The sequence below is a fragment of the Ahaetulla prasina genome, chromosome 7, assembly GCF_028640845.1.
Source record: "Ahaetulla prasina isolate Xishuangbanna chromosome 7, ASM2864084v1, whole genome shotgun sequence".
Taxonomy (NCBI): domain Eukaryota; kingdom Metazoa; phylum Chordata; class Lepidosauria; order Squamata; family Colubridae; genus Ahaetulla; species Ahaetulla prasina.
The window spans coordinates 85,875,047-85,902,264 of NC_080545.1; the positions used below are offsets into that span (position 1 = coordinate 85,875,047).

Consider the following 27,218-nt stretch of genomic DNA (forward strand, 5'->3'; position numbering starts at 1 on the left):
TTGCTTATATAAACATTTTGTTTCCATAACAACCTCTTGTGGGGACGGGGAAGGTAGTAAAGGCGTATATGTGAGATAAATATGCAATATGCAAGAGCAGTTTGGTGCAGTGGTTAAAGCATCTGACAACCAGAAGACTGTGAGTTTGAGTCCCTCTTAGTCAGAAAGCCTATTGGGTGACCTTGATAGCAGACAACGGCAGACACTTCCAAAACATACTGCAAGAAAACTGCATGGATTAGTAGAATTTTGCAACATAATTTCATTTAGAATGCACCTTAACATGGAAAAAACCAGTGGACATTTATTCAAAAAATATCTAAATTAGCAATAACTTCATCAAATAAAAATTAGAATTAGATAATATTCAACATGGCTGGAAAACCTATCATTGCATTAAAACCAAGGGAGTCCAAAGGAAGAAATAGAACTCAAATGTAAATTATCAAGGATGCATGGAGAGAATAAATAGAATAGATTTATATATCTATGTACAATAGCTTTTCCAGGATTGAGCCAAGATGTACAACAGCTACACATCTCAGAATTCTCTAACATCAGGAGACATCAGGATAGGGAAAGTATAAAATATATCACCTGTACTTTCATCAGCATCGATCAAATAGCTGTAAAATAAAAATGTGCAATGACGTTTTTCCAAATTTTCCAAAGCACTAGAAGGCAATACAAGAAACAATGGATAGAAATTAATTAAGTAGAGAAGCAACCTAAAACTAAGGAGAAACTTTCTAACAATGAGAACAACAACAGTGGAACATCTATGGGGATTCTCAGTCACCCAGGTCATGGTTATCCCAAAGGTGCTTTTTCAAGAGGCAACTGGACTTTCTGGTTTTTCTTGGAAGACTTTTCACTTCTCATCCAAGAAGCTTCTTCAGCTCTGACTGGGATGTTGGGGAATGGAAGGTCAACAATTCCAAGAAGGCTCCACACCTTCTTGTGGTGCAAATGGGTGTGGAGCCTTCTTGGAACTGTTGACCTGCCATTCCCCACCATCCAGTCAGAGCTGAAGAAGCTTCTTGAAATGAGAAGTGAAATGTCTTCAAAGAAAAACCAGAAAGTCCAGTTGCCTCTTGACAAAGCACATTTTGGGATAACCAGTAGAACGGCTTTCCTTCAGAAGTTGTGGGTGCTCCATCACTGGAGGCTTTTAAGAAGAGACTAAATAGTCATATGTCTGAAACGGTATAGTACAGTGATGGAGAACCTTTTCGGTACTAAGTGCTCAAACTGGAGTGAGTGTGTGTATGTGTATGTGTGCACACGCACACCGGAGCCCCGGAAACTCAAAGGCCAGCTGGCTGGTGTGCATGTGCGCGCTGGCCACATGGTCTTCTGGTTTTCAGCATGCACATGCATGCCAGCCAGCTGGTCTTTGCGCATGCTGGAAACCAGAAAAGTAGCTGGCGACGGTGCGTGTGCCCACAGAGAGGGCTGTGTGTGCCACCATCACAGGTATAGTGTCTTCTGCTTTATTATTTAAATTTAAATAGCAACAGCATTTAGACTTCTATACTGCTTTTCAGTGCTTTACAGCCCTCTATAAGCAGTTTACAGAGTCAGCATATTCCCTCAACTCTCTGGCTGCTCATTCTACCAACCACAGAAGGAGGGAAGGCTGAGTCAACCTTGAGCTGGTCAGGATTGAAGGAATCAAACTCCTGGCAATGTGAGCAGAATTAGCCTGTCACACTGCATTCAAAGCACTAGACCGTGACTAGAAGACCTCCAAGGTCCCTTCCAACTCTGTTATTCTGTTATCTGTTAAGACGCTCATCCTCTTTTCCAACCATTTGAAGAGATGTGCCTCTATCATCCTAGACACCTGCGCTTCAAGGGTGAAATCTACTTACCTTCCTTAGCGGCTTGGAAGTCCACACATGCGCCTCACATCCATGTGCAGATCTTCTGCGCCTGCGCAAAACCTTCTGCGCATGTGCAGAAGGTAAAAAATATATTACTTCCTGGTTAAAACCAGGAAGTACTGACACCTGGGCGGCAGGTGTTGCCGGTGGTTCGGTGATCGCTACCGGATTGCCGAACCACCGGCCATGATCGTTACCGGATCACGAGATCTGGTCAGAACCGGGAGCATTTCACCCCTGCTGCCAGAGGCGGGTTTCAGCAGGTTCTGACCAGTTCTGGAGAACCGGTAGCGGAAATTTTGAGTAGTTCGGAAAACTGGTAGTAAAAATTCTGACTGGCCCCGTCCCCATCTATTCTCTGCCTCCCAAGTCCCAGCTGATCAGGAGGGAATGGAGATTTTACAGTATCCTTCCCCTGTCATCCCCACCAAGCCACACCCACCAAGCCATGGTATGCCATGCCATGCCCACCAAGCCACGCCCACAGAACCGGAAGTAAAAAAATGTGAAACCCACCACTGCCTGCTGCGCTTTATATGTCGCCATGACACAAGTAGGGAGTGGCCCAAATTGTCTTAACCACCGATAGTTCCTTTCCCAACAATACAACTAGTGTGCAGGAGGGATTTTCAGAACTGCAAGAATGGAAGGAAATGATTAACTTCCTTCTCCATCCCTGGGCTGATTCCATTCCCGATCAGCACCCCTTCCCTAGCAGAAGCCATCTGCGTTTGAAAAACCTGAGTGTTCAGTGCAGAAAGACACTCACGTCACACGAAGTTTGGCTTCACATCTGAAGCATTTGTCAACGTTAATGCTGCAAATTCTTGGCAGAGCCTCATTATTCCTGTAGTCTTGCATTAAGAATCAGCACGATTGGCTCCCAAGTGCAGCAAAGGCCTGCCAAGTCTGCTGCTTATTAAGCCCGCTGAAGTCTGCACCCACCTTCACCTCTCATTTGACGAATTTCTCTAGGCAGTAGCAGATACAAATGGGCCCGAGATAGTCAGGACTTAGTACTACTCCTTGATAGCCACCTCACAGATTGGATGATCCAAATGATTTGAGGTTTGCAAAGAGTTGATAATTTAACAAAATACCTTATCCCACCAGACTTGAAATCCTAGGCTTAGAAAACTTGGAACTCTGTCGCCTTCGACAAGACCTAAGTTTAACTCATAGAATCATCTACTGTAATGTCCTTCCTGTTAAAGACTACTTCAGCTTTAATTGCAATAATACAAGAGCAACCAATAGATTTAAACTTAATGTTAACCGCTTTAATCTAGATTGCAGAAAATACGACTTCTGTAACAGAATCATCAGTGCTTGGAATACTTTACCTGACTCTGTGGTCTCTTCTCATAATCCCAAAAGCTTTAACCAGAAACTTTCTACTATTGACCTCACCCCATTCCTAAGAGGACCATAAGGGGCGTGCATAAGCGCACAAACGTGCCTACCGTTCCTGTCCTGTTGTTTTTCTTTTCTTCTTCTTCATATATATATATATATATATTCCTCCTATTATTTACTCATATATATGTTTATACACTATATTATCTTTTCTGTGTAATACTTATATATATTGTGACAAAATTAATTAATTAATTAATTGCAACCAATCTAATTGCAAACAGTTGCAACCAGCCTAATGTCAGCATCCAGCTTGAATATTCAAATAAAAATCCAGGATCATTTCAGTTCTGAGCTCTGTGCCTCTTCATTTCAACTCATCACCTGCCTTCCACTGAGGATCTGAACACTGCACAAACCAGGAAGAGGGCTGAGAAAATAGCTACAGACTCCTCTCATCCTGGACATAAATGGTTTCAACTTCTCCCCTCTGGACGCCGCTATAGGGCATTGCATGCCAAAACAATTAGACACAAAGATAGTTTCTCCCCCCCCCCCCACTCCCATGCCATTATTCCACTGAACACCTAATTCACACAGCACAGTCTTTGGCCTAAAAATATTTACCCAAGAGGGCTGCATTGATATTATCCATCTCATCTTATCTTTCTCATCTTCTCATCTTTCCTACTACCTTCTCCTATTAGTAGCTGTGATTATCACTTGTTATATCTTATAATTAATTAGTGTAACTATGATCTATAGTATATGACCTATCTCTTTGTTGTTGTATGTACACCGAGAGCTTATGCACTGGAGACAAATTCCTTGTGTGTCCATTCCCACTTGGCCAATAAAGAAGTCCATTCCATTCAGAGGTGGGTTTCAGCAGTTTCTGACCAGTTCTGGAGAACCGATAGCAGAATTTTTGAGTAGTTCAGAGAACTGGAAGTAAAAATTCTGACTGTCCCCACCCCCATCTATTCTCTGCCTTTCAAGTCCCAGCTGATTGGGAGGAAATGGTGATTTTGCAGTAACCTTCCCCCTGGAGTGGGGTGGGAATGGAGATTTTACAGTATTCTTCCCCTGCCATGCCTACCAAGCCACATCAACCAAGCCATGCCATGCCCACCAAGCCACACCCACAGAATCGGTAGTAAAAAAAGTTGAAACCCACCACTGATTCCATTCCATTCCATTCCCTATCCTATCCTATCCTATCCTATCCTATCCTATCCTATCCTATCCTATCCTATCCTAATTATTCCGTTTCATTCCATTCCATGATAGGGCAAAATGGAACCCAGCTGAATACTAGCTTAGCTTCCACTCGGTGTAATTGATATTGCCCATCTCTGATCTATCTTTGGATGGCTGAAAAGGAATGGTAGCACTAGTAAGAGAGGTACAGGGAGTCCTCAATTCACGACCACAATTCGGACCAGAATTTCCATTGCTAAGCAAGGGAGTTGTTAAATAAGTTGTGCTTGATTTTATAACCTTTTTTTTTTTGGTCATGGTTGTGTTGTGTCTCGTCCAATCTCACCACAGCCGGGGCCTTCTTATCTGCTTCCGAACACGGAGGAATGTCCTAGTATGCCTCCCGGCCCCAGCCCTGGCTCCATGCCCAGACAGGCTGAAGAGGAGGAAGTATCTCCAGCCCCCAGCTCTGGCTCCATGCCCAGGCAAACGGAGCAACTAGACCCCTCCCCCTCCTCCACAGCATGTGAGCCTGAGGGAGGTCAATTGCCAACAGCTGCAGACTGGAGTGACCCTCGCGTCAGAAGACTTGATAGACGGAGGCAACAGAAGGAAGGGAGGGGCAGGCCTGGATAAGTGCTGAGTCATGGAGCCACACCCCATGGCCTATATAAAGGACCTGCTTTCTGGCATTCTCTGAGTCAGGCAAAGTCTAAACATATCTTGCTGAAGTCACTTTCCGGTCTCCTGCCTGCCCTGAGGACTTTGCTAGGACTTTGGCAGAGCTGCAGAGGCACGCCTGATTCGGATTTCCCTGACCCGGCCGTCAGTGGAGGAGTGGGACACGACAGGTTGTTAAATGAATGACTGAAGTTGTAAGGTGAATCCAGCTTCTTTCATTGACTTTGCTAGTAGGAAGATGGCTAGAAATGGTGATCACATGACTTTGGGATACTTCAACTCTCATAAATACATGCCAGTTGTGCCAAGTTCCCAAATTTTGACCACATGACCATGGTGTGATGGTCATAAGAATCAGCCATAATAATAAACGATAATAAATAATCATTACTTTCTCCAGGGCCATTGTAACTTCGAATGGTCACTACACAAATGGTTATAAATCAAGGACTACCTGTATCGAGTCTTACTCCAAGCTTGACAGAGGGGAACCATGCCAAAGGTACACTAGACTTTGATATAACAACCTTAATTTCTGCTAGGGTAATTTCTTCACCCTAAACCTGAAATCTGGATTAACAACACTTAATTGCTATTTTGCCATGATACAATGGCTTAATGTGATGTCCTAGTTCACCAAATGTATTGGGATAATAGCACGTTTTCCACAACACGTGAAATTGCAACCTACCAATCTTCCTTTCAGTCTGTCTCAGTGTTTCTCAACCTTCACCAGTTTTTTTTTTAATTTGCATTTATATCCCGCCCTTCTCCGAAGACTCAGGGCGGCTAACGCTATTGTTCTGTTTCCCTCCCCCAATACTCCCAGCAAAGAGTCAGTCAGAGGCCTCCTTTTCTAATTTAATTTACATAGATAAATGTCCTGGCCACGTCTACCCACGGGCCTGCCAAGTTTCTGGAGATAACGAGGAAATTATAGATAAGGCCAGAATTACTCACGAATATATTCTTCCCTCCATTGATACAGTTTGCCCGCGCAAATTCATTGCTTTGTCCAAGACAAAAACCAGGAAGTCCCGCCTCCTATTTATAGTCTCTGCAGATGTCACTGCATGACAATTATGACTTGGCTTTATCCCAACGCTGCTTCTGCTGCGCGCGCCGGTCACGTCTGCGCAGTCTTGCATCACTCCAAAACTGTTCTTGGGGCGTTGCCAAATCAGAAGAAGGCTCCAGAGAATCAGGCCTTGCCGGCCCCTTCTCCTCCCTTTGAGTGGGTGCCAGGGAGGGAGAGGGCTCAAGAGAAGCAGGGCTTGCCAGGTCTTCTCCCTCACTTTCTGAATCATCCGAGTCCAGGAGTCCGGGTCCAGGAACCTGGGTCACAACAACTATGTTAGCAATAGTCTCCATTCTATTTGTATATTTATATACAAAGTCAACTTATTGCCCCCAACAATCTGGGTTCTCATTTTACCTACCTTATAAAGGATGGAAGGCTGAGTCAACCTTGGGCCTGGTGGGACTAGAACCTGCAGTAATTGCAGGCAACTGTTGTTAATAACAGACTGCATTAGCAGTCTGAGCCGTAGAGGCCCCCTCTGTTTTACGATGTAAAACACCTCTCAGGATGCTGGCAGCAGAATTCTGGGAATCTAAGTCCATACAACTTAAAGTGGCCTAGGTTGAGAAACACTGACCTAAATGTTAGATTTTGTATTGAGTTGTAGTTAGAAATTGAAAAGATTTACAAAAAAGACAGTAATGTATTACACCACAAGGACGCTCAACCCACAGATCACCTAAAGCAGGGGTCTCCAACCTTGGTCACTTTAAGACTTGTGGACTTCAACTCCCAGAGTTCCTCAGCCAGCTTTGCTGGCTGAGGGACTCTGGGAGTTGAAGTCCACAAGTCTTAAAGTGACCAAGGTTGGAGACCCCTGACCTAAAGGTCCCCAGCTCCATCTTTGCAACTTAAAATCACTGATTTTAGGACAATGGGGTTTCCCCCCAATGTTAATTCTAACAAAGATACTGAATAGGTGTGTAAAAGGCCTGCAAAGATTAATACCTCGATTAAACAGTAGCTTCTCTACAAATCCTGTCTAAAGATCGAATAAAATATTAAATACTCCCACTCCTTCCAGCATTCTAGAGTCACTGTGCATGCTCCCCACATCCCTCACAGATTGAAAAAAGCAGGTTTCCCAGCAGTAAAAATGACATGAATCTCCTCCAAAAAAGAAAGAGAGAGAGAGAGAAAGAGAGAGAGAGAGAGAGAGAAAGAGAAAGAAAGAAAGAACGAAAGAAAAAGAGAGAGAGAAAAAGAGAAAGAGAAAGCAAGCAAGCAAGAAAGAAAGCAAGAAAGAATTACTGTACTATAAATCTGCTTTACAAGAAGGAAAAGTGAAGTTCAGGTAATAATCTTTGCATCTCAGGGCATCTTGGTTTTGACAGCCCTTTAGCCACTAGTCCACAATGCTTTTAATCTAGGGTTCATCTGGGTTTTGTAAAGAGCACATTCCAGCAAGAAACAAAAGCCATAAAGAGAGTGCTTCAAAGCAAATGGCTTGGCTATGGAGATAAAGAACACATTTTTTTCCCCTGACAAAGTTAGCTTTCCCAGGATAGGCTTGGGATCAGCGGTGTGGTTCAGAAGCGATAAGCAGTGAACAACAACAAAAATTGTGTAAACCCCATTAAGCTTCGCTTAAGGGAAGGGAAATCAATTTCTCAATTTTTAAGCAGAATGAATCTGGGAGCATGCTGGGAAGGTGTGTTTGGAATACAGTTATATTAAGGTTGGCTAATAAAGACAAATTCAATAGCAGTCTATTTACCGTATATACTCGAGTATAAGCCGAGTTTTTCAGCACATTTTTTGTGCTGAAAAACGTCCCCTCGGCTTATACTCGGGTCTATACGGCTTATACTCAAGTTTTTTTTTTTTTAAGCCCCTCGGCTTATACTCGAGTATATACGGCTTATACTCGAGTTTTTTTTTTTTCTTTTTTTCACATTTTACCGGACTGAAGCCCTGCCGGTGCAGTGAGAGGGCGGGGCGGGGGAGCCGCCAGCCTTCTCAGCTGAGGGAGGGAGGGTTTCCCCAACCGGTAGGTGCCTCATTTCCCACCCTCGGCTTATACTCGAGTCCCCAGTTTACCCCAGTTTTTGGGGTAAAATTGGGGACCTCGGCTTATACTCGGATCGGCTTATATTCGAGTATATACGGTAGTTAGGTTTAGTATTTTAAGGCCTGATTTTAGTTATCGAGATCTGGAATCTCTTCTAAATTAAGAAGAAGGAAAAACCCCTCTCTCTCAGATTCCTTTAATCTTTGTACCTGCCTTGCACTGCAGAGACATTTTTAAAGATTTTTTTTTATTTATTTCTTTTTGTCACAACAGTATACACAAACAATTGTCATAGATAAAACAACATATCTTGAAGAAATATATATATATATATATATATATATATATATATATATATATATATATATGTTTTCTGAGGTTTTCGCGGGTGTTTGTATGTAGATCTTTGGTTATTTGGGTTTTCTCCCGCGTAAAATTGGAAGTGTCTTGGCGACGTTTCGACGAAGTCTCATTCGTCATCTTCAGGCTTCGTGCTTCTGGGAATTGCTCCCAGAAGCACGGTTGAAGCCTGAAGATGACGAATGAGACTCGTCAAACGCCGCCAAGACACTTCCAATTTTACGTATATATATATATATATATATATATATATATATATATATATATATATATAATATCATATTTTTATACCGAGTTTTAAAATTTATTGGCCTATTTGAATTAGATTTTTAAAATTGCTTTTAATGTATGTGATGTGTTTGTTTTACCTTGGCTGTAAACCGCCCATGAGTGACCGTGCATAAAGAGTCCCGATCCAGGAAGGGACGCAACTGGCGAATCAGGCGAACCTGATAAAAAGCTCCCCTGGCGACGGCCGTCAAATGCTCTTCTAACGACAGCCGTATGTCTAGGAGAACGCCCAAGTTGCGCACCATCTCCCTGAGGGCCAACGACTCTCCACCCACAGTCAGTGATGGAACTACAGATATACAGGTGGTTCTCGACCTACAAGGTCAGAACTATAGATATACAGGTGGTTCTCGACCTACAAGGTCAGAAGTGCGAAAAACATTCATAAGTCACTTTTTTCCCCCCAGCGCCCAGTGGTGGGATTCAAGTAATTTAACAACCGGTTCTCTGCCCTAATGATTTCTTCCAACAACCAGGTCACCAAACTGCTCAGAAAGTTAATCGGTTCTCCCGAAGTGGTGCGAACTGGCTGAATCCCACCACTGCCAGCGCCATTGTAACTTCAAACGGCCACTAAACAAACTTTCGTAAGTTGAGGATTGCCTGTATCTCATTGACACCTTTTGGAAAGGAAATGCTGCCGGAGAACATTAGCCTTCGGCTTGATCCAGCATAGTTCTTACATGTATCTTCAGCTGACGAGGAGCATTGCTCTATTCTATTTTGGGACTGCAATTTCGTTTGACCTTGAATTCTTATTTTTTTTCCCCGCTTGGAGAAACATCCACCTTCTCTGTGTGTGTCTGAAGTGGAAGAATTGAGGAACAACTAATCATTGTTGTTTATGTGAGATTGGCCTTGGTTCCTTATAAAACCATGTGTTTAATCAACACTCTCCATTTCTCCTACTATAAAAGAATGATGGCAAGTTAAATGGAGTGGCTTGCCCATATTCTTGAGTTAGCATAAAGCAGCGTGTAGCATTTCAAGGATTCCAGGATGCTATTTTTGCATCGTTCCCATTCTTGAAGTTATGGAAATAAATTCCATGACCCGAAATTTGGGAGGCCTGTGGTATGGAAAAAATTGAGAGATGCCAGGGGAATTTCTCTCACATCATCCTTCCCTCTTTTTCTTCTTCTGGGGAACCAGAAAATACTTCTCTGGCTATATGGAAAGGAAGAGGAAATTTCTGTTCAGAAATATTCTGTTTTAACTGAGTTCTGAAATCTCACCAACTGTCTCAGCATTAAACTACTGTTTCACCCACATCTTTTGGAACAGGAATCAATATTAAATGCGAGAATTTTTTACATAGGAAGATGTTGGCAAGCCTAAACATATCTTTAATAGCGACCCTCGAAGTATTTAGTAATTTCCAGAGTAATTTCTATCTGCTTTAAGATGTGAAACAGGAACCATGCAACCTCAGAACAGTAGGATAGAAATTATCTATCTTCGAATATTTGAGAGGATCTGTTCTAACTGGTAGCTGAGGAGAGCTTTCAATTTGTTTTGGCTTTTTTTTTTAAAAAAGAAAAATCCATGGGGAAATGAAGTATGCAATTCTTACATGATGGAAACCTGAATACATCATGTATACTGTAGAGCAGTGGTGGGATTCAGCCAGTTTGCACCACTTCGGGAGAACCGGTTGTTAACTTTCTGAGCAGTTTGGTGAACTGGTTGTTGGAAGAAATCATTAGGGCAGAGAACCGGTTGTTAAATTATTTGAATCCCACCATTGCTGTAGAGGCATCCATACAACTCAAATGTGCACATTTTTGTAGCTTAAAGAAATACGCAGAAAGTGGGACATTATAAATTAGACAGAACTGATTAGAACAACAAATAGACCCATATAACAGTAGTCCTCGACTTACGACTAATTGAACCTGAAATTAAGGCTGTGGTGGTTGTAAGTTGAAGATTTACGTGACTGGATTTGAAGTAACAACTGTTTTTTATGACAAGCATTAAGCAAAATTCACTGTCATTAAGTGAATTCACATTCCCCAATGGGCATTTTTTTTTTGCTGGGAACCAGAATTAAATAACAGAAACTGTCAAAAAAGATGGAGATTGTGGTCATGTGTTCGTGTGGGTTGCTGCAAACAGCTATAAAGGTGAGGAAGTTATGAAGTGTCCAAAATGCGATCACCCAATTTCTTATTTCAGCACAATGTTTCTCAATCTTGGGAACTTTAAGGGACTTCAACTCCCAGAATTCTCAAGCCAAGTTGGCCACATCTGTGAATTCTGGGTGCTGAAACTCACAGAGGCTGAGATATGTTATAACTGGATTCAAACTTCAAGCTAATCCACAATATCTGTTTGTGACTTAGCATATTATGGAGATCCTGTTCTACATAGTGTGTAGACCCAGGCACTTTAGTTTATTCAATAAATCATAATTAAAAGATAGCTTACCATGATGCGATTTGGATTGTTGCTTCAGAGTACCAAATCTTTATATTTAAATGTATGTTTTGAACCTATTTACTCTTATAAGGATAAATTTATTTTGCTTTATTTTAAATTAATGAACTCTAGTTTTTACAGAGTCTGTTCCTTTTTCTAATGCTTTAGTTACTGTATACTTTTTTCTTGTTTTTATGTTTAAATGTGAATGTATTGTTATATTATTCGTTTGGGCAGACAAGTCAGATTTAGGCTTTCGTTGTTAATCACAATAACAGCAAAATGATCAAATGTGTGTGTCATGACATCACAATACAGGGTCAATCTCTTTGTAGGGTTTTATATGTTGATATAGCTGTGCTATATTCTTAGGTAAAGTAAGATCTTTTCAGAAAAGTAAGCAATCTAATGAACATAAGCAATCTAATAAAGTATGGTGTTAAATAGCAATTGTAATAGCACTTCGATTTATATCCCACTTTACAGTGCTTTAGAGCTCTCTCTAAGTGGTTTACAGCAGAGGTCTCTAATCTTGGTCCCTTTAAGACTTGTGGACTTCAACTCCCAGAGTTCCTCAACCAGCTTTGCTGGCTGAAGAATTCTGGGAGTTGAAGTCCACAAGTCTTAAAGGGACCAAGGTTGGAGACCCCTGGTTTACAGTGTCATCTTATTGCCCCCAACAATTTGGGTCCTCATTTTACCCACCTCAGAAGGATGGAAAGCTGAGTCAACCTTGAGCCTGGTGAGATTTGAACTGCCAAATTGCAGGCAGCCAGCAGTTAGCAGAAGTAGCCTGCAGTACTGCACTCTAACCACTGTGGCTCATGGTGTTGTCTAAATCAGTGGCCCCCAACTTTTGGGCACCAGGGATTGGTTCCGTGGGGAGGTTTTTCCACGGACTGGAGGGGGCGTGGTTTTGTGTGCTGCCTGCATCCTGCGGATGGGGCTTTGTTTGTTTGTATGCCACGGACTGATGCCAGTCCATGGACTGGGCGTTGGGGACCCCTGGTTTAAGTGAACTATTATTAGATAATCTATTATTCTTTATTTATGTATCCCAAGTTGTTAATCTAATTTTTGCAGCTACATTATTTATCAGCTCTGGACTCTTGGCCACTCCCAGATAGCCCAAATGCATCCATGTAGAACTTTTATAGAGCTGAATGAGACATATATTGACTTAACACTTCGCCTATCATTAGAAGGTCTTGAAAGACTTAACGATGGACAGTTAGAAGAATGAAGGGAAGGGCTAAATGAAAACAAAAGTGTACATTCACATGACTTAATATGTTTATTTTGCTTGGAGTCCCAAATGAACTGTTCTGTTTGGAAAGAAGCAAGGTTTTTCACTGATATTTTTTTTTAAGACTGATGAAGAAGTTCACTATTTGCAGTGAAGATCGAAATACTGCCAAGTTTCCACTCAGGACGCAGATGTGGTTATTTAAAAGGAACACCAAGGAGAAATTGCTGAATCAAGATACGTCTTATATAGACTTCTAGCCACACAAAGAAATATTAAAAAATGTTTGCTCTAGTCCTCATTCTGATTCTTGCAACCCAGATCTGTTGGTATAGTTAAACTGATTTGTAGGGTGGAATGAAATGGTTGTGCATAACATCACTTCCAAGTCTGTTAAAACTGAAGATTTTTCTTTTTTAGAATAACAGAGTTGGAAGGGACCTTGGAGGTTTTCTAGTCCAACCCCCTGCCCAGGCAGGAAACCCTACACCACTTCAGATAAATGGTTATCCAACATCTTCTTAAAAATTTCCAGTGTTGGATCATTCACAACTTCTGGAGGCAAGTTTTTCCACTGATCAATTGTTCTAACTGTCAGGAAATTTCTCTTTAGTTCTAAGTTGCTTCTCTCCTTGATTAGTTTCCACCCATTGCTTCTTGTCCTGCCCTCAGGTGCTTTGGAGAATAGCTTGATTCCCTCTTCTTTGTGGCAGCCCCTGAGATATTGGAACACTGCTATCATGTCTCCCCTAGTCCTTCTTTTCATTAAACTAGACATATCCAGTTCCTGCAACCATTCTTCATATGTTTTAACCTCCAGATCCTAATCATCTTTGTTGCTCTTCTCTGCACTCTTTCTAGAGTCTCCACATCTTTTTTACATCGTGGCGACCATGCTGCTGAACTTCTTTTTCATATAGTATCTCCTTTGTCACCATAGCAGCTTTCATAATTCAGAGAGCAGAATGGCCTGCTTATAAGAATTGGATTCTTGGATTGGGTCTTCTCTTCCTAGTTGTTGCTTGCATCTTATTCTGCCTTAGACAATGTAGGTGGTTTGAAGAAGGGATAGCAGATAACATTGATTGGCGACAAAAAAGCAGTGATGGTGCCGAGCAGGGAAATGAGGATTAGTGACACTGTTGGTGAGAAGGATAAGACATGGAAGGAGAAGGGCTTAGACATGAGACTTTGAAATTGGTATTGCTAAAGAAAGGACTTTTAACTACTGTTTGGAACTCAATGGTTGAAAACAGAATGTCTGTCTCACATTCTCTACTACTTATATGCAGTGTTGGGATTCAAATAATTTAACAACCGGTTCTCTGTCCTGATGACCAGCTGGGGGTGTGGTGTGGTCATGGTGGGCGTGGCCAGTGGGTGTGACAGGCAGCACTCGGCTTCATGCACCACCACCCCCGGCCAGTTTTGGGCCTAGGAGGCCTCCCTGCACTTACCAGGGAGCCAAAATGGGGCGCATGGGGACTCCTGGAAGGGGTGGGCTGGGAAGGGGCAGAGCCAGAAATTTAACTACCGGTTCATCTGAACCGGCCCGAATCGGCTGAATCCCACCACTGCTTATATATATGAGATGTATGAACATTGTTAACTTGTAAGACTCTTTTCTGCTATGTATTCAGAATAGACTTGATATGTCTATATTGATAGGCAGTGCTCAAGATATGACCACAATTGACCCCAAAATTTATGTTGCTAAGTGAAACATTTATTAAGTGAGTTTGTCCCACTTTACAATTTTTCTTGCCACATTTGGTGAGTGAATTGTTGCAGTTGTTAAATCAGCAACACTGTTGTTAAATAAATCTGGTTTCTCCTTGACTTTGCTTGATAGAAGGTCAATGACCCCGGTGATCACATGACCCCGGGACACTGCCACCGTCGTAAATGTGAATCAATTGTCAAGCATCCGAATGTAAATCACATGACCATGGGATGCTGCAACGGTCATGAGTGTGAAAAATGGTCATAAGTCATTTTTTTCAGTGCCGTTGTAACTTTGAACGGTCACTAAGTGAACGGCTGTAAATCGAGGACTACCTGTATATCTATTAATCACAGTCCATTTTGAATATATAGCAAAAAAAAAAAAGAGCCTTGAGAGTTAACAAGGTTGATAGTATATAGTACAAAGCTATTGCAGAACCTAGTTGTTCTGCTTCAGATACTGCGAAGCCTCATCCCAGAAGGTAACAAGGAAAACTGGTCATGGAGAGGATGTGGTAGCATCCCTGACAATATTGTGCACTCTGGTCAAGCATCGTTTGTATGTTATGTCCTGGATAGAAGGGAGTGAACTTCCAAAAATCTTTTCTGCTGTCCTCATCACTTTCTGCATAGCCTTCCTGTCCGAAACAGTAATACCTCCAAACAACAAAGTAATGCATTATGACAGGATGCTTTCAAACATCCCGCTATAGAAAGTGGTAAGGATAGAGGGAAGGAAGATGTGCTTTTCTCATATGACACAGAAAGTGCTGTGTCCTCTTCACCAGTGTCTCACTGTTGAGCGACAAACGAGAAAAAGGAATAAATGTAGGATGTAAACAAATAAACGAATCTTCACCAGTTGCAAACGAACCATTAGCAAAGATGAATCTGGGCACACCCTCTTTTTTCCCTCAATTCCTGCAAGAAGAATTGCCCCTGTTTACAGCTGGTTTAAACTAGAGCCACTGATCCTCTTCTGCAGAACTTTCCCAAACATCTCCAAACAGATTTTGATAGAAAACAGATTTATTTGTTTTCCTTTAAGACAGACTAAGAACCTCATTCTTTTAGATACTGCAGAAGAATGCTTGACATGTGGTCAGATTAGGGTGCCAGTTTAAACAACTTATGCTCAAGTCAGAGATGTGTTAGTTTGCTTCATTCTTTTAGATGAAGGGGGGGGCAGTTTGTTCTTTCTTCTTCCTTGGGTTGCTTGCTTGTGGTCCAACAGATGCTGTTGCACACAAATAAAGCATTACATTATATATACACAAGGGTCGGAATGCACAGTTTGCTCTCAGAATGAGCTGTTCCATACCCTAAACGATGTCTTTAAGAACAGAGCAATCAGTTCAAGTTGTCTCTCCAAGGTAATGAGGGTGGGCCATTCCACAGATAACTTCAGGCTGTCTCTTTTATAAACTTTAGTCCTTACTAGGCACATTTCTGCAGATAATCAGTGGTGAAATCTGAACTGGTTTGCCACCGGTTTGCTGGCCGCGCATCTGCTCTGTGTGCCAAACGTGTACTGCACACGCATGCACAGTACGCAACAAAAGGATGCTTGGGAAGGTAAGTAGGGGGGGATCAGCTGTGCCACATGATTTAGATTCACTAGAAAGCAGGAGTTTCAGCTTTTGAGCAATTTTAAATTATGTGGCACAGCTGATCGTTGGAAATACCAGTTCGGAGGAACCGGTAGCGTTTTTTTACTACCAGTTCGCCCGAACTGGTAGTTTTTATCATTATCAGTACACCTGAACCGGTACGAACTGGTAGCATTTCACCACTGCAGATAATGTATTCATCAGCTGCAGACTATTGGCCCTTTTCAGATATCTTCCAAGGGTAAATCTATGTGGAACGTCTATGGGGCTGAATGAGGCATATATTAAATTTAACATTTTGTCTTTCATTAGACAATCTCATCACAGATTCTCAATATCAATTTCATTGGATTATTGCTGTCGTAGACCAGTATAAATAGAGCAGGGGTGTCAAACTTGATTTCATTGAGGGCCGCCTCAGGGTTGTGTTTGACCTCGGGATGGGTGGGGTGGGTGGGGTGGGCGTGGTCAGCTTGACATCACTTGTGTCAGGGTACCTGTGGTGGTCCGAGCGCTCTGCCAGCGAAAATGGGCTCTCGAACTCCATTTTTCACTGGGACGGCTTCCTGCAACCTTCTGCCAGTGAAAATGGAGCTGGGGGCGGGGACTGCACAGCCCTCCTGAACTCCATTTTCTCTGGCAAGTCCTTTGTTGTTTCCAGGGTGGCCCCACGGGCCAGATCTAAGCACCCTGCGGGCCAGATCTGGCCTATGGGCCTTGAGTTTGACACCCCTGAAGTAGAGTCCTCTGTGAATATATGTATCTATCTTAAAGTGACCAGATTTCAGCGATGGCAAAGCGGGACACCATTGACCGGGGGGGGGGGGGCTGCGCATGCACACTGAGTCTTGCCACCTGCCTGAAGGAGGAAGAGCAGCTGCTGCTTCTCCGCTCTTCCAGGCAGACTCGGTTCTCCTCTCGGCTCTTCTAGGCAGGCTTGGCTCTTCTCTTCCTCTCGGGTGAAGTCAAGCGGCGTCTCTCCTCCCTCTCGCGCCCCCTTCTCCGCCACTCCCCCTTCTCCGCCTCCTCCTCTTGCGTTGCCGCCTCCCATTTTTAGAATGGGAGTGAAACAAAAAAAGAATCGGGACTTTTTGGAATTGCTGCGGGACGCGGGACAAATTATTAAAAAGCGGAACTGTTCCGCCAAAAGCGGGACGTCTGGTCACTATAATCTATCTTAGATGATAAATTAAAATGCAGTTACAAAACAACTTAATTAACATCTATAAGTGAAGTCCAGGATGCAGCCTATATTAAGTTATAATGTAAAAACTAGAATTATATTAAATGTGATTACTTCTAAAATTAGGGGTCCTTGGTGCTCTCTGAGTAGAGATGTCCCAAAGGTGCTTTTTCCAAGGGACAATTGGACTTTCTTGTTTTTCTTTGAAGACGTTTCGCTTCTCATCCAAGAAGCTTCTTCAGCTCTGAGCTGAAGTCCAGTTGTGTCTTGGAAAAAGCATTTTTGGGACAACCATGACCTGAATGACTGAGATAGGCAGACAGTTAAACCAATCTACAGGCGCTTATGTTTTGTCTGCAACAAACCTACTTTTACATAAACAAAGAACAATCTGGAAAGATAGTATGTGTAGGAAGCTTCCCCCCCAAGAATGAAATACTTTGGGAAATATTAAAAAGGCAGGATAAAATATTTCCCCTAAAGGAGAAATGAAGAAACATGTTTTAGAGGTAGGAAGCAGCCCTCACTTTTTCTTAATAGTCCACAGCAGATACTAGCACTTAAGGAGATAAAGAGCTTATTGAAAGAAGAAGCCTATTGTCTAGATGGCTCTATTCATAAGCAAAGCAAATACTGCAGGCAGAAATCCATTCAAGACAGGATATTTCAAAACTGCTTGCAGCAAAGTTTGACAGCTAACAAAGGCAGAGTGATAGGATTCGAAGCAGCCCCTCACCCAAGATCCAATGCAGGACAAAAGCCATTAGCCACAATAGGAATTGCCCAACATCCTTTCAGAACACAAGCCCCTTCATTGCAGCCCAAACTTCAAAGTCATAGAAACCTGGAAGCTCAGATAAACAATAAGCCAGAGGTTGACCAGATTAGCTCAGACAAACACCTAGGATTTGCATTTCCTCTTTTACCTGTAGAGCCAGTTATGACCCCTACACAACCCTTACATGACCCCATAGGAATCTGACATCAGCCAAAGAATATTAAAGGACATGTTCTTGCACAGGAACAGGAAGCTCAAGTAGAAAGCCCAGAGAAGGTATAAAAACCCACCCACTCTCAACTCCCATTTTGCCAGCTGCCCAGAATCACACGTCGTTCTGCTTCATCAATAAATCCTCTTTCCAATCAGCCTCCATGTTTCCAATGTCTTTATCCCAGATTGGAACTGAACCAGATCAGAGGTGGGTTTCAGAAGGTTCTGACCAGTTCTGGAGAACCGGTAGCGGAAATTTTGAGTCGTTCAGAGAACCAGTAGTAGAAATTCTGACTGGCCCCGCCCCCATCTATTCTCTGCCTCCTGAGTCCCAGCTAATCAGGAGGAAATGGGGAGTTTGCAGTAACAGACCCCTTGCATCCTGGACATAAATTGTTTCAACTCCTACCCTCAAAACGACACTACAGAGCACTGCACATCAGAAGAACTAGACACAAGAACAATTTTTTCCCAAATGCCATCACTCTGCTAAACAAATAATTCCCTCAACACTGCCAAACTATTTACTAAGTCTGCACTACTATTAATCTTTTCATCATTCCCACCACCCATCTCCTTCCACTTATGACTGCATGACTGTAACTTTGTTGCTTGTATCCTTACGATTTATATTTATTTCTAATATGATTTGATTGCTTATTTGTACCTTATGACTATCTCTAAGTATTGTACCTTATGATTCTTGATGAATGTATCTTGTCTTTTTATGTACACTGAGACCATATGCACCAAAGACACATTCCTTGTGTGTCCAATCACACTTGGCCAATAAAAATACTATTCTATTCTATTCTATCATGTGAAAAATCCCTTTTTTCAGTGCCATTGTAACTTCAATCACTAAATGAATGATTTGTAAGTCGAGGACTACCTGTACCACAGACCCCCCCTACCTCCCCCACCCCCCCCAGAACTACACACACAGACACACAGACACCCCTTAATAATCAGCAAACCAGCATTCACTACCACAGGATTCTTTTAGTCTAGCTAGCAAGTGTACTTTCATCTCATATTTGCCCATTCGAAATTCACTGTAAAAATGCCTGCATTTCGACTGCCATAAAAAACTTGGGAAGTTTTGAAAGGAGGAGGGGAAAGTTACTTTAAAAAAAAAAAAAGGAAGACAGAAAAAGCACTCTGAGCGCAGAGTCTAGGCTAGAATTCCAAAGGAAGTTGAGGGCCTCCAGCTCAGCACAGGAAACGCTCTTGGAGCAGGCCTTAAATGCTAGATTCCAGGCAGAGTTTAACTAACCACTGACAGCTCTGTAAACAAAGCCGGGACAAAAAGAGAACAGCTTTCCCTTTTCTGGTAGTCATTTTTTACTTGGTGGGCCTGCAGGAGAATTCTCCTATATTTGTCTCGGATAGGATATAAACCAAAGCTCGAAAGGCTTTTGCGCATGAAGGAGCTATAAAGGGGCAAATATTTTATGGAGTAAACCTAACAAGAAGAAGGTAGGTGCAGACTTAAAGGGCAGATGCTTTCATCTGTCCAATTCTTTTTTTCCCCTTACCCCTCCCTGCATCTCAAATGTCGGCTTTGATTTTTTTTAAAAGGAGGATTTAGAGCAACATTTTAAAGAGTGTGTGTGTGTGTATTTTAACCATTTGCCTCTTTTGTTCCTACCGACGGCAGAATTTCCATTTTTAACCTTTTCTGAAACACATGCTTTTTAGCCTTGCGCTTAGCAAAGAAAAGTAGCATTAACGTGCAAGATAATATTTTGTTGTCGGGAAACTGTTTTGGACCATTACAAATTCTTTCTGACTGTTGCACATCTGCAACGGTGCAAACCTGAAGCTACGGTGAAATAGCCTCCTTTGTGCTTCCAGTTATCATTAGTGGCAAATTTGCACTAATTTGTTATCTCGCTTAAAACTGTCATTCTTATTTTGCTAAACATGTATAGTGGGAGGAAGGCAACAGGAAGCATAAACAGTTTTTTTAAGGCGTACCCCATCTGCTTCTTTCATCAAATGTAAAATGTCCCAGCTTTGTTTTAATTCCCAGCAAGGAAGCTGACTCCCAAAAGCGAAACTTGCTAAAATATTTAATAAAATGTTTGGTGATTCTGGAGAATCTTTCTAACTGGGGAGGTGAACATGACTATACTTGGATAGGATTCTGTCAATGTGAGGCTTCATTTCCATGTCTAGTTCTGACTTTTCCCCCTCCCTTCTTTCTCTCTCTCTCTCAAATTCAGTCTGATTTGGGGGATTTATCTGAACTTGAATATATATCATGGACGACTTTGAACGTCGCAGAGAACTTAGGAGACAAAAACGGGAGGAAATGCGCCTGGAAACAGAGAGGTGGGTAATTTTTGAGAACATTGACGGTGCCTGATGTTTAATATTTTTTTAAAAACATTGACTTTGAAACGTCATACACTCAATAATCTGGGTGCAAATCAATGTACTGCGTGGTCCAGATGTTTGCAAAATAAAAAATAAAAACAAAACGAAAAAAAATATTAAAGGTTCCTCTTTGTGAAGGCTTTCTGCAAATTCTGTGTGGCCTGAGTTGTGCCTTTGGAGGGAATTCCTAAACTGGAAGAGACGACAGGAGGCAGATATGAAGCTTGTTTGGTGTTTATTGGTTTTATTAGAAGGGGGCAGGAGGAGCTGGTAATAGCCCAGTTCAATGTGTCTAATCACTATTATGTAGACGTGATTGTCTTGGGCAGCCTGTGATAGGATGCTTGATGGGCTTTGAACACTTTTAATGTGTTCCAATAGTCGATTATGCATCAGTAAATATCATTTATTAATGATTAGTGCAGACAATGCCTGATTTTAGTGAAGTCTCTCAGATTTAGTCCCATGGAACCAAGCATTGCTTGTTTGGCTGGTGTTTGCTTTTTTATTTAAAGGAATTCAACATTGGGGTCTAGCAGATTAGATGTAGGACAAAGACAAACCAGCAGAGATTCTCAGGGAAGCCCCCTGTCTTGAGGATATCTGTCTGATGATGTATCTCAGCTGCATTCCCCTATGCAAGAATCTAGGTAAAGGAACTGTTTAATCCTTTCTCTTTCATTCAGAACTTTCCCCCCAACATACTGTCTGCGTAGGGATCAAGGGGCAGCCCCAAAAGAAACGGAGGTGTCCCTGGGGGAATTTTGCAAACAGTTACTGTTGTTCCCTTGGAGAAGTTGGCTATTTGTCTAGAAATGAGAACAGATCTGCATTTTCTGCTTGACCCATGGCTAGTATGGGCCACTTGCCACTTGCTAAGTACAGGGATGGATGTCATCTTCCTCCATTCCCAGCCCATCGCAAATGCACCTCACCAGTTTTTATTCAAAAGGGTTGACCAAGCCACAATAGTGGCTTCAATTCTAGTGCTTCATTCTGATCTGGTAGGAGCTCAAGCTCTGATCCACTGCAGTGCCTGAGAGCCCTTCTGGATTACTGTATATTCTGTACTGTTTGGCAGGTTTTCCCCCTCCAAGTAATCTTGTGGTTGATTCAACGAATATCTAAGTCTACGAGCTATCCTCAACCATGGAAGCTCATCCTCTTTTCCACACTTACTTTCACTTTCTGCCCAGATTGAGCGAAGGGTGTTTCTCTTGCTTTTTCTCCTCCTGCAAAGCCTACCTTGCCTTTTTTTAAAAAAAAAAAAAATATTAAATAACATCTTTAGGTTGCCCTGTGAGAAAGCTGCTATTTTATTTCCCTGAAATGGAACCATCGGTTCTTCTTTGCGACAGAGTTTTCATTGGTGTACAGAGGAACATAGGGATGAAAGAACAACGTATTCCCTGTTGCTTTGGTTGTTCTAGCATCACGGCGATGGTGGTACCATAAATGGAAGAGAAAAAGCAAAACGAAGAAGGGTCTACATTGGTGACAAGGCAGATATGGTGGGAAGAGAGATGAAAGCACTTCTTATATGTGTGGCACTTAAGGTGCACATGAGTAGTAGCCCCTAAAAGGAAAAGACATACACTAGTAGGCTGGTCCACACAAGAACCAGCCAGTGAGTATGGGAAGGGCACAATCTGGGAACAACTGCACAAGTCTTACGATGGCCGTAATCCAGATAAAGCACCAGCCTAGTCCTGTTGCCAATCCACTGCAATCTGGACTGGAAAATGAAACTTGAAACTATCTTAAGAAACAGACGAGAGCAGCATGTGGGATAACCAGCATAGACTCCAAAACTGGGATGGTGTGCCAGAGGTAGAAGCTGCTGCTGGAAGGAGGTAAATACTTGCTTTTCTCAAATTGTTGTAGAGTTCAAATCATTTGCTAGCCAGGTATTTGTGTTATTTTGCCCCAGAGATGTATGCATGCATGAAGGGACAGCGTTGAGAAGCTGGACGTGACATCTCTGTTGCTTTTAATTGATTTGGTGATTTAATCAGTTTGCAAATCAAGGATGCACATACAAATTCTTCATCGTTTGCTGGAATTGTACTCCAAGGAAGCTTGGACAAGATGTTTTTGGTGTCATCCTCCTGTCAGGGTTCACCAAGCCATGTTACCTTGGTGCCTTCAGGATCCAGGCCTGCCATAATCCTAGATTGTGCAGGCCTTGATCCTAAAGGCACCGAGGTAATATGGCTTCCAGGCCTGACACCTCCATTTCTGTCAGAGACCAGTAGAAACCATCTCCTACTAATAGGGTAATAAGAAATACTTTTCCTGGAAGAGCCTGGCCATCTTTTGTTCCTCTCCTTTCTTCAGCCCATAAAGAGTTCAGGTGATCTAGCTCCAGCTAGGAGGAACAGCAGCAGGTCAGTAGATAGCTGGGATTGGCAAAGGGACTCTGGTTTAGGAAGATATATTCTCAGCCAGTGTCCAGCAAAGGCTTATTTAACCATAGATCTGACTATAGCATTGGTTGGAGATATGTCCAAATTGTCATTGCCTAAAGGGCATGCAACAGGGGTGGGTTCTACTTACCTTCACTACTGGTTCACAATGGGAGTGCATGTGCGTGCCCGCTTGCTTTGCTCGCACACAGTGCTTCTGTGCATGCACAGAAGGTTCTGCGCATGCACAGACTGTCCATGATGACATCTGGGTGGGTGGGCGGAGCTTCCCCGCTGCCACTACTGGGGTGAACTGGTAGAAACCCACCACTACTGTTGTTCTTTGTACTAATAGCCACAACGGTGTGGCTCAGGCTGTAAGAAGCCCGTTATTAAACACAGCTGCTTGCAATTACTGCAGGCTCGAGTCCCACCAGGCCCAAGGTTGACTCAGCCTTCCATCCTTTATAAAGTAGGTAAAATGAGGACCCAGATTGTTGGGGGGGGCAATAAGTTGACTTTGTATATAAATATACAAATAGAATGAGACTATTGCCTTACACAATGTAAGCCGCCCTGAGTCTTCGGAGAAGGGCGGGATATAAATGTAAATTAAAAAAAACAAAAAACAAAAAAAACGAAGGCAAGCAGAACATCTTCTAAATCATTGGTCCCCAACCTTTTTGGCTCCTTGGACTGGCGGGAGTGGGTGGGAGATGATTTTGCGTCTGCAGCCTAGATCCCGCACATGCGCAAATGAGACTGCGTGCTCACCCACCACTTGCGTGGCCCGATTCCCAACAGGCTGTGGACCAGTACCGGTCTGCAGACTGGGGATTGGCGAACCCTGTTCTAAATGATAAAAATTTGGCGAATTTCTTTCTCTCCCCAGCTGCCTCCTAAATTCTGAGAACACTTGCAAATGTGTGAATGCAATTTCAGTTCATCTGCCTCTAGTTGTCCCTTAGCAGAAGATTCAGCTAGCATTTTAACTCATTTCTTTATATAGGATGGGGTCATAAATGGAATCTGAAGCAGTATACAGTACTCCTGTGTACTTTCTCATAGGCTAGTAAAGCTTAAGGGTCAGGTGCAAAAGGCCAGGTCCACACGTGAAGGTCCAATTAAATCGGTTTATTGCCACATAGTCTATGTTCCAGAATCTTCTCATCTAATGTTAGCACCTGCATTGGAGTTAAACAGGGATCCACAAAAATCAAGGGTGATGGTGGACTTAGTCCGCTTATGGCTACGTAGGGGATTCTAGGCTGATTTCTCTTTTATCTCCACCCGCAGGTTCTGCCGTTCCTTCTCCTACATAACCGGAGCTTAAATCTACTGTTTTAGTCTAAGATTCATTTCTGGAGCATGTAAAACAATGAGCTTGTACCAATTCCCACCCTTCCTATTTCTTCTCCTGCCCATCAAAGAGCAGAAATATCTCACCTCCAAATATTTGAAACTAGGAGGCTGAGGACTTCCCGATAAAACTGTACTTTCTAGGCCAGCTAAAATCTTAACAGTTTTCTCCTTCAAAAATGTACCATGGATAAAACCCCATCTCTTTAGTTATTTGGAAACTACAGTTTAAGTTATTGGGTTAGCTGGGTTTACACAGCCCACTAGCCTAAAATAGGATTGGATGGTTTGTGGTTCAGTTTGCTGTGGGAGAGCCAGCAGTTCGGTTAGCATAGTTTGTAAGCCAGACCATCTGAGTAAACCATAACATGGCTTATTTTTGGTCATAACGTTATGCGAACACAGCAATTATGCCCTAACATGGCTTTAATAACTTTAGCCAAGCTTTGAACCATTGGTCAATGGAAAAAGTCATACAGTGGTTATTAGCAGTACAGAACTCTTGCTATTTTCATGCTTCTCTTTGTCCTTTTCTTGGTGATGTCTAGAATAATAAGAGTGATGACAAGTCTGATTATTCTTGTGTTGAATGTCCTTCTACTATCAGTGATGGGGAACTATGGCCCTTTTATGACCTGTGGACTTCAACTCCCAGAATTCCTGAGCCAATTGAAGTCCACGAGTCATAAAAGGGCCATAGTTCCCCAACCCTGTTCTACTGCACGTCTCCAACACAGCTTCTTCTCAAGGGTAGGATACCACGTCATGTCTTGTGCTTAACTCCACAGGTGGCACAAGAGAGAGAGAGAGAGATTGTTTACATCACAATGTTATTATTGTTATTTCGGTTTATATCCTGCCTTCCTGTCCGTAAAGCCCTCATGTAAACTGAACTTAAATTGTCTACCAGACCAATACATGAAACCAAACTTAGGTCTGCTTTGAAATGCTCTGCATTTTTACTGGTTTGTTAATGGTGGTTTGCTAGTTAAAACAAATCATTATTAAAGGAAAGTCTGCACGAATATGGACCACGTGCCAGCATACTTTTGTTAGAGAAAATTGTGCCAATCTATACTTTAGGAAATGTTTTAAGCAAAAATGTATTTTGGAGAAAAATACTCAAGACATATGCAAATTGTGAGATAGATTTTTTAAAAAAATAGGTCAGCAAACCAATAAAGGTAACTAAACTTGCAAATACTAAGATGAGCAAGTGAGGTTGATAGAGTGAGGGGAATTAAAACTGATAGACCTGCCCATCTCTACAGCCTTCTGCTTAAATCAGATACCTTCCAATCGTGATAGGATTGCAACCTGCAGGATTTGAGCATTTTGGCTGGAATTTGGGAAGTGGCAGTCCCATTATTTCTGGAGAAGACATAATTTCCCCACAACTGGGGGAAGCCACTAGAGGCATTATTAAAAAAAACGAGAACGAGAATGTTCATTAGAAGAGAAACAGCCCTTCCCAGAAGAAATTGTGTTGGCCTCTAAATGAATCTAATTTAGCTGGCCATACTTCCTCCAGTTCGGTTCCTCTTCTATAAAACAATGGAATAATTCAGCATTGGGGTAAATTTCCCTTCTGCATTTTCTCAATTCCAGAACAACTACAGTAGTGGCCAAAATTGTGGAAACCTTTTGGGAAAAGTATATTTTTGAGGTTTGATGGCTAATAATGCCACTTTTTTTGGGGGGGGGGGCGTTTCAAGATAATCATATTCCACTGCTGGAATGGCCTGGGAATAGTCCAGACCTTAACCCATTTGAAAATCTATGGAGCTGACTAAAGAAACTTGTTAGTCAGAACAAGTTAGACCCAGCAATAAAACCCAGTTAATAGAAGCCATCATTCAATCTTGGTTTCGCATTATAACAGCTGCAGAACTAAAAGACTTGGTTCACTTCATAGGAAGATGTTGTAAGGCCGTAATTCATGCTAAAAGTTACCCAATTATTAACTGACAGGGCGATAATTTTTGTATATCTTGTTTTTTCTATGGCGATAATTTTTACAGTATATATCTTGTTTTTTCTACATGTCTCATTTTTCTTCTTTATACTGTAACTGCTATTCTAATAGCAAATCCTTCATAAAAGTTATGGCATTACATTCTTGATTAAATTATCTTTTCATTGATATATAATTTTATGGTACTACTCCAAAAAATGTGGTGTTATTAGCTAGTTTTAGAGAATACACTTTTCCCGAAAGTTTTTCCACAATTTTGGCCACTACCGTAGGTGTTAGCATATTTGTTTCTTTGGATATGATGATCATTCAAGATCCAATCTGGATTGGTCACCTGGACCAGAGATTTACTCTTCTGAGCTTCAGACCATTCTCAGGGAACATCTCTCTGGAGCTCCATCATGAGTCCAGAAGCTCGGAAAACTAAACCTCTGGTCCCGGTGACCAACCCAGATTGGATCTTGTAACATTATCCTGGGACTCAAATATCTGCCTTCATTTGTATGTAAAAGAAATTTGCTTAGTGTCCCAAAAATATTGATGAAAAAGTATAACGTGACATCAAGCCCAAATTGGCATATCTGGGAATATGCTTGTATTACTGTAGCTATCAACGGATTAACAAATGATTAGTGTACTATTGGAGGAGGAGTGGCAGAGCCTGGGCGGGGCAGAATCAAGAGAGTAATTAACCTAGAGTTTAGGCATTCCCACAAGTGATCTAAATCCAACCCTTCTTGAATTCTGTTAACTCTTATCTAGCACCAAATTAATGCTGATGGTTAGTTTCTTGTGTATATACATGAGTAATAAATCAGCTTGACTGGAACTTAAGGTGTGGTTTTGATTCTCCACATCTGACAACTATGGTAACTAATGAAAAATATTTCCAAAATCCATTGTATCAATAGAGGAGAATATTTGTAGTTTTGTATTGAAAGGAGGGGCCCTTTGTGCTCTTGTTCTTGGTTGTTTTCTTGTAGATGTTTCATTATTCAAACTAGGAAACATCACCATTATTTAGTTTGGGTAATGAAATGTTTGCAAGAAAACAG

At 42.0% G+C, this 27,218-nt stretch overlaps 1 protein-coding gene across 10 annotated transcripts in view; it reads left to right on the plus strand.

Annotated features, from left to right (window-relative positions):
• The window catches only part of CALD1 (caldesmon 1), a 257,710-nt gene that overhangs the window by 96,151 nt on the left and 134,341 nt on the right, over positions 1-27,218 (plus strand). For 4 of the 10 annotated variants that reach the window (XM_058189680.1, XM_058189682.1, XM_058189681.1 and 1 more), the window contains one exon: positions 20,271-20,379. In XM_058189680.1, the coding sequence (XP_058045663.1) occupies positions 20,309-20,379 (71 nt within the window). In that variant the 5' untranslated portion in view covers positions 20,271-20,308. Of the gene's footprint in view, positions 1-19,216; positions 19,522-20,270; positions 20,380-27,218 lie in introns of those variants that run through there. The other 6 variants (XM_058189679.1, XM_058189685.1, XM_058189689.1 and 3 more) reach the window with 3 other exon arrangements.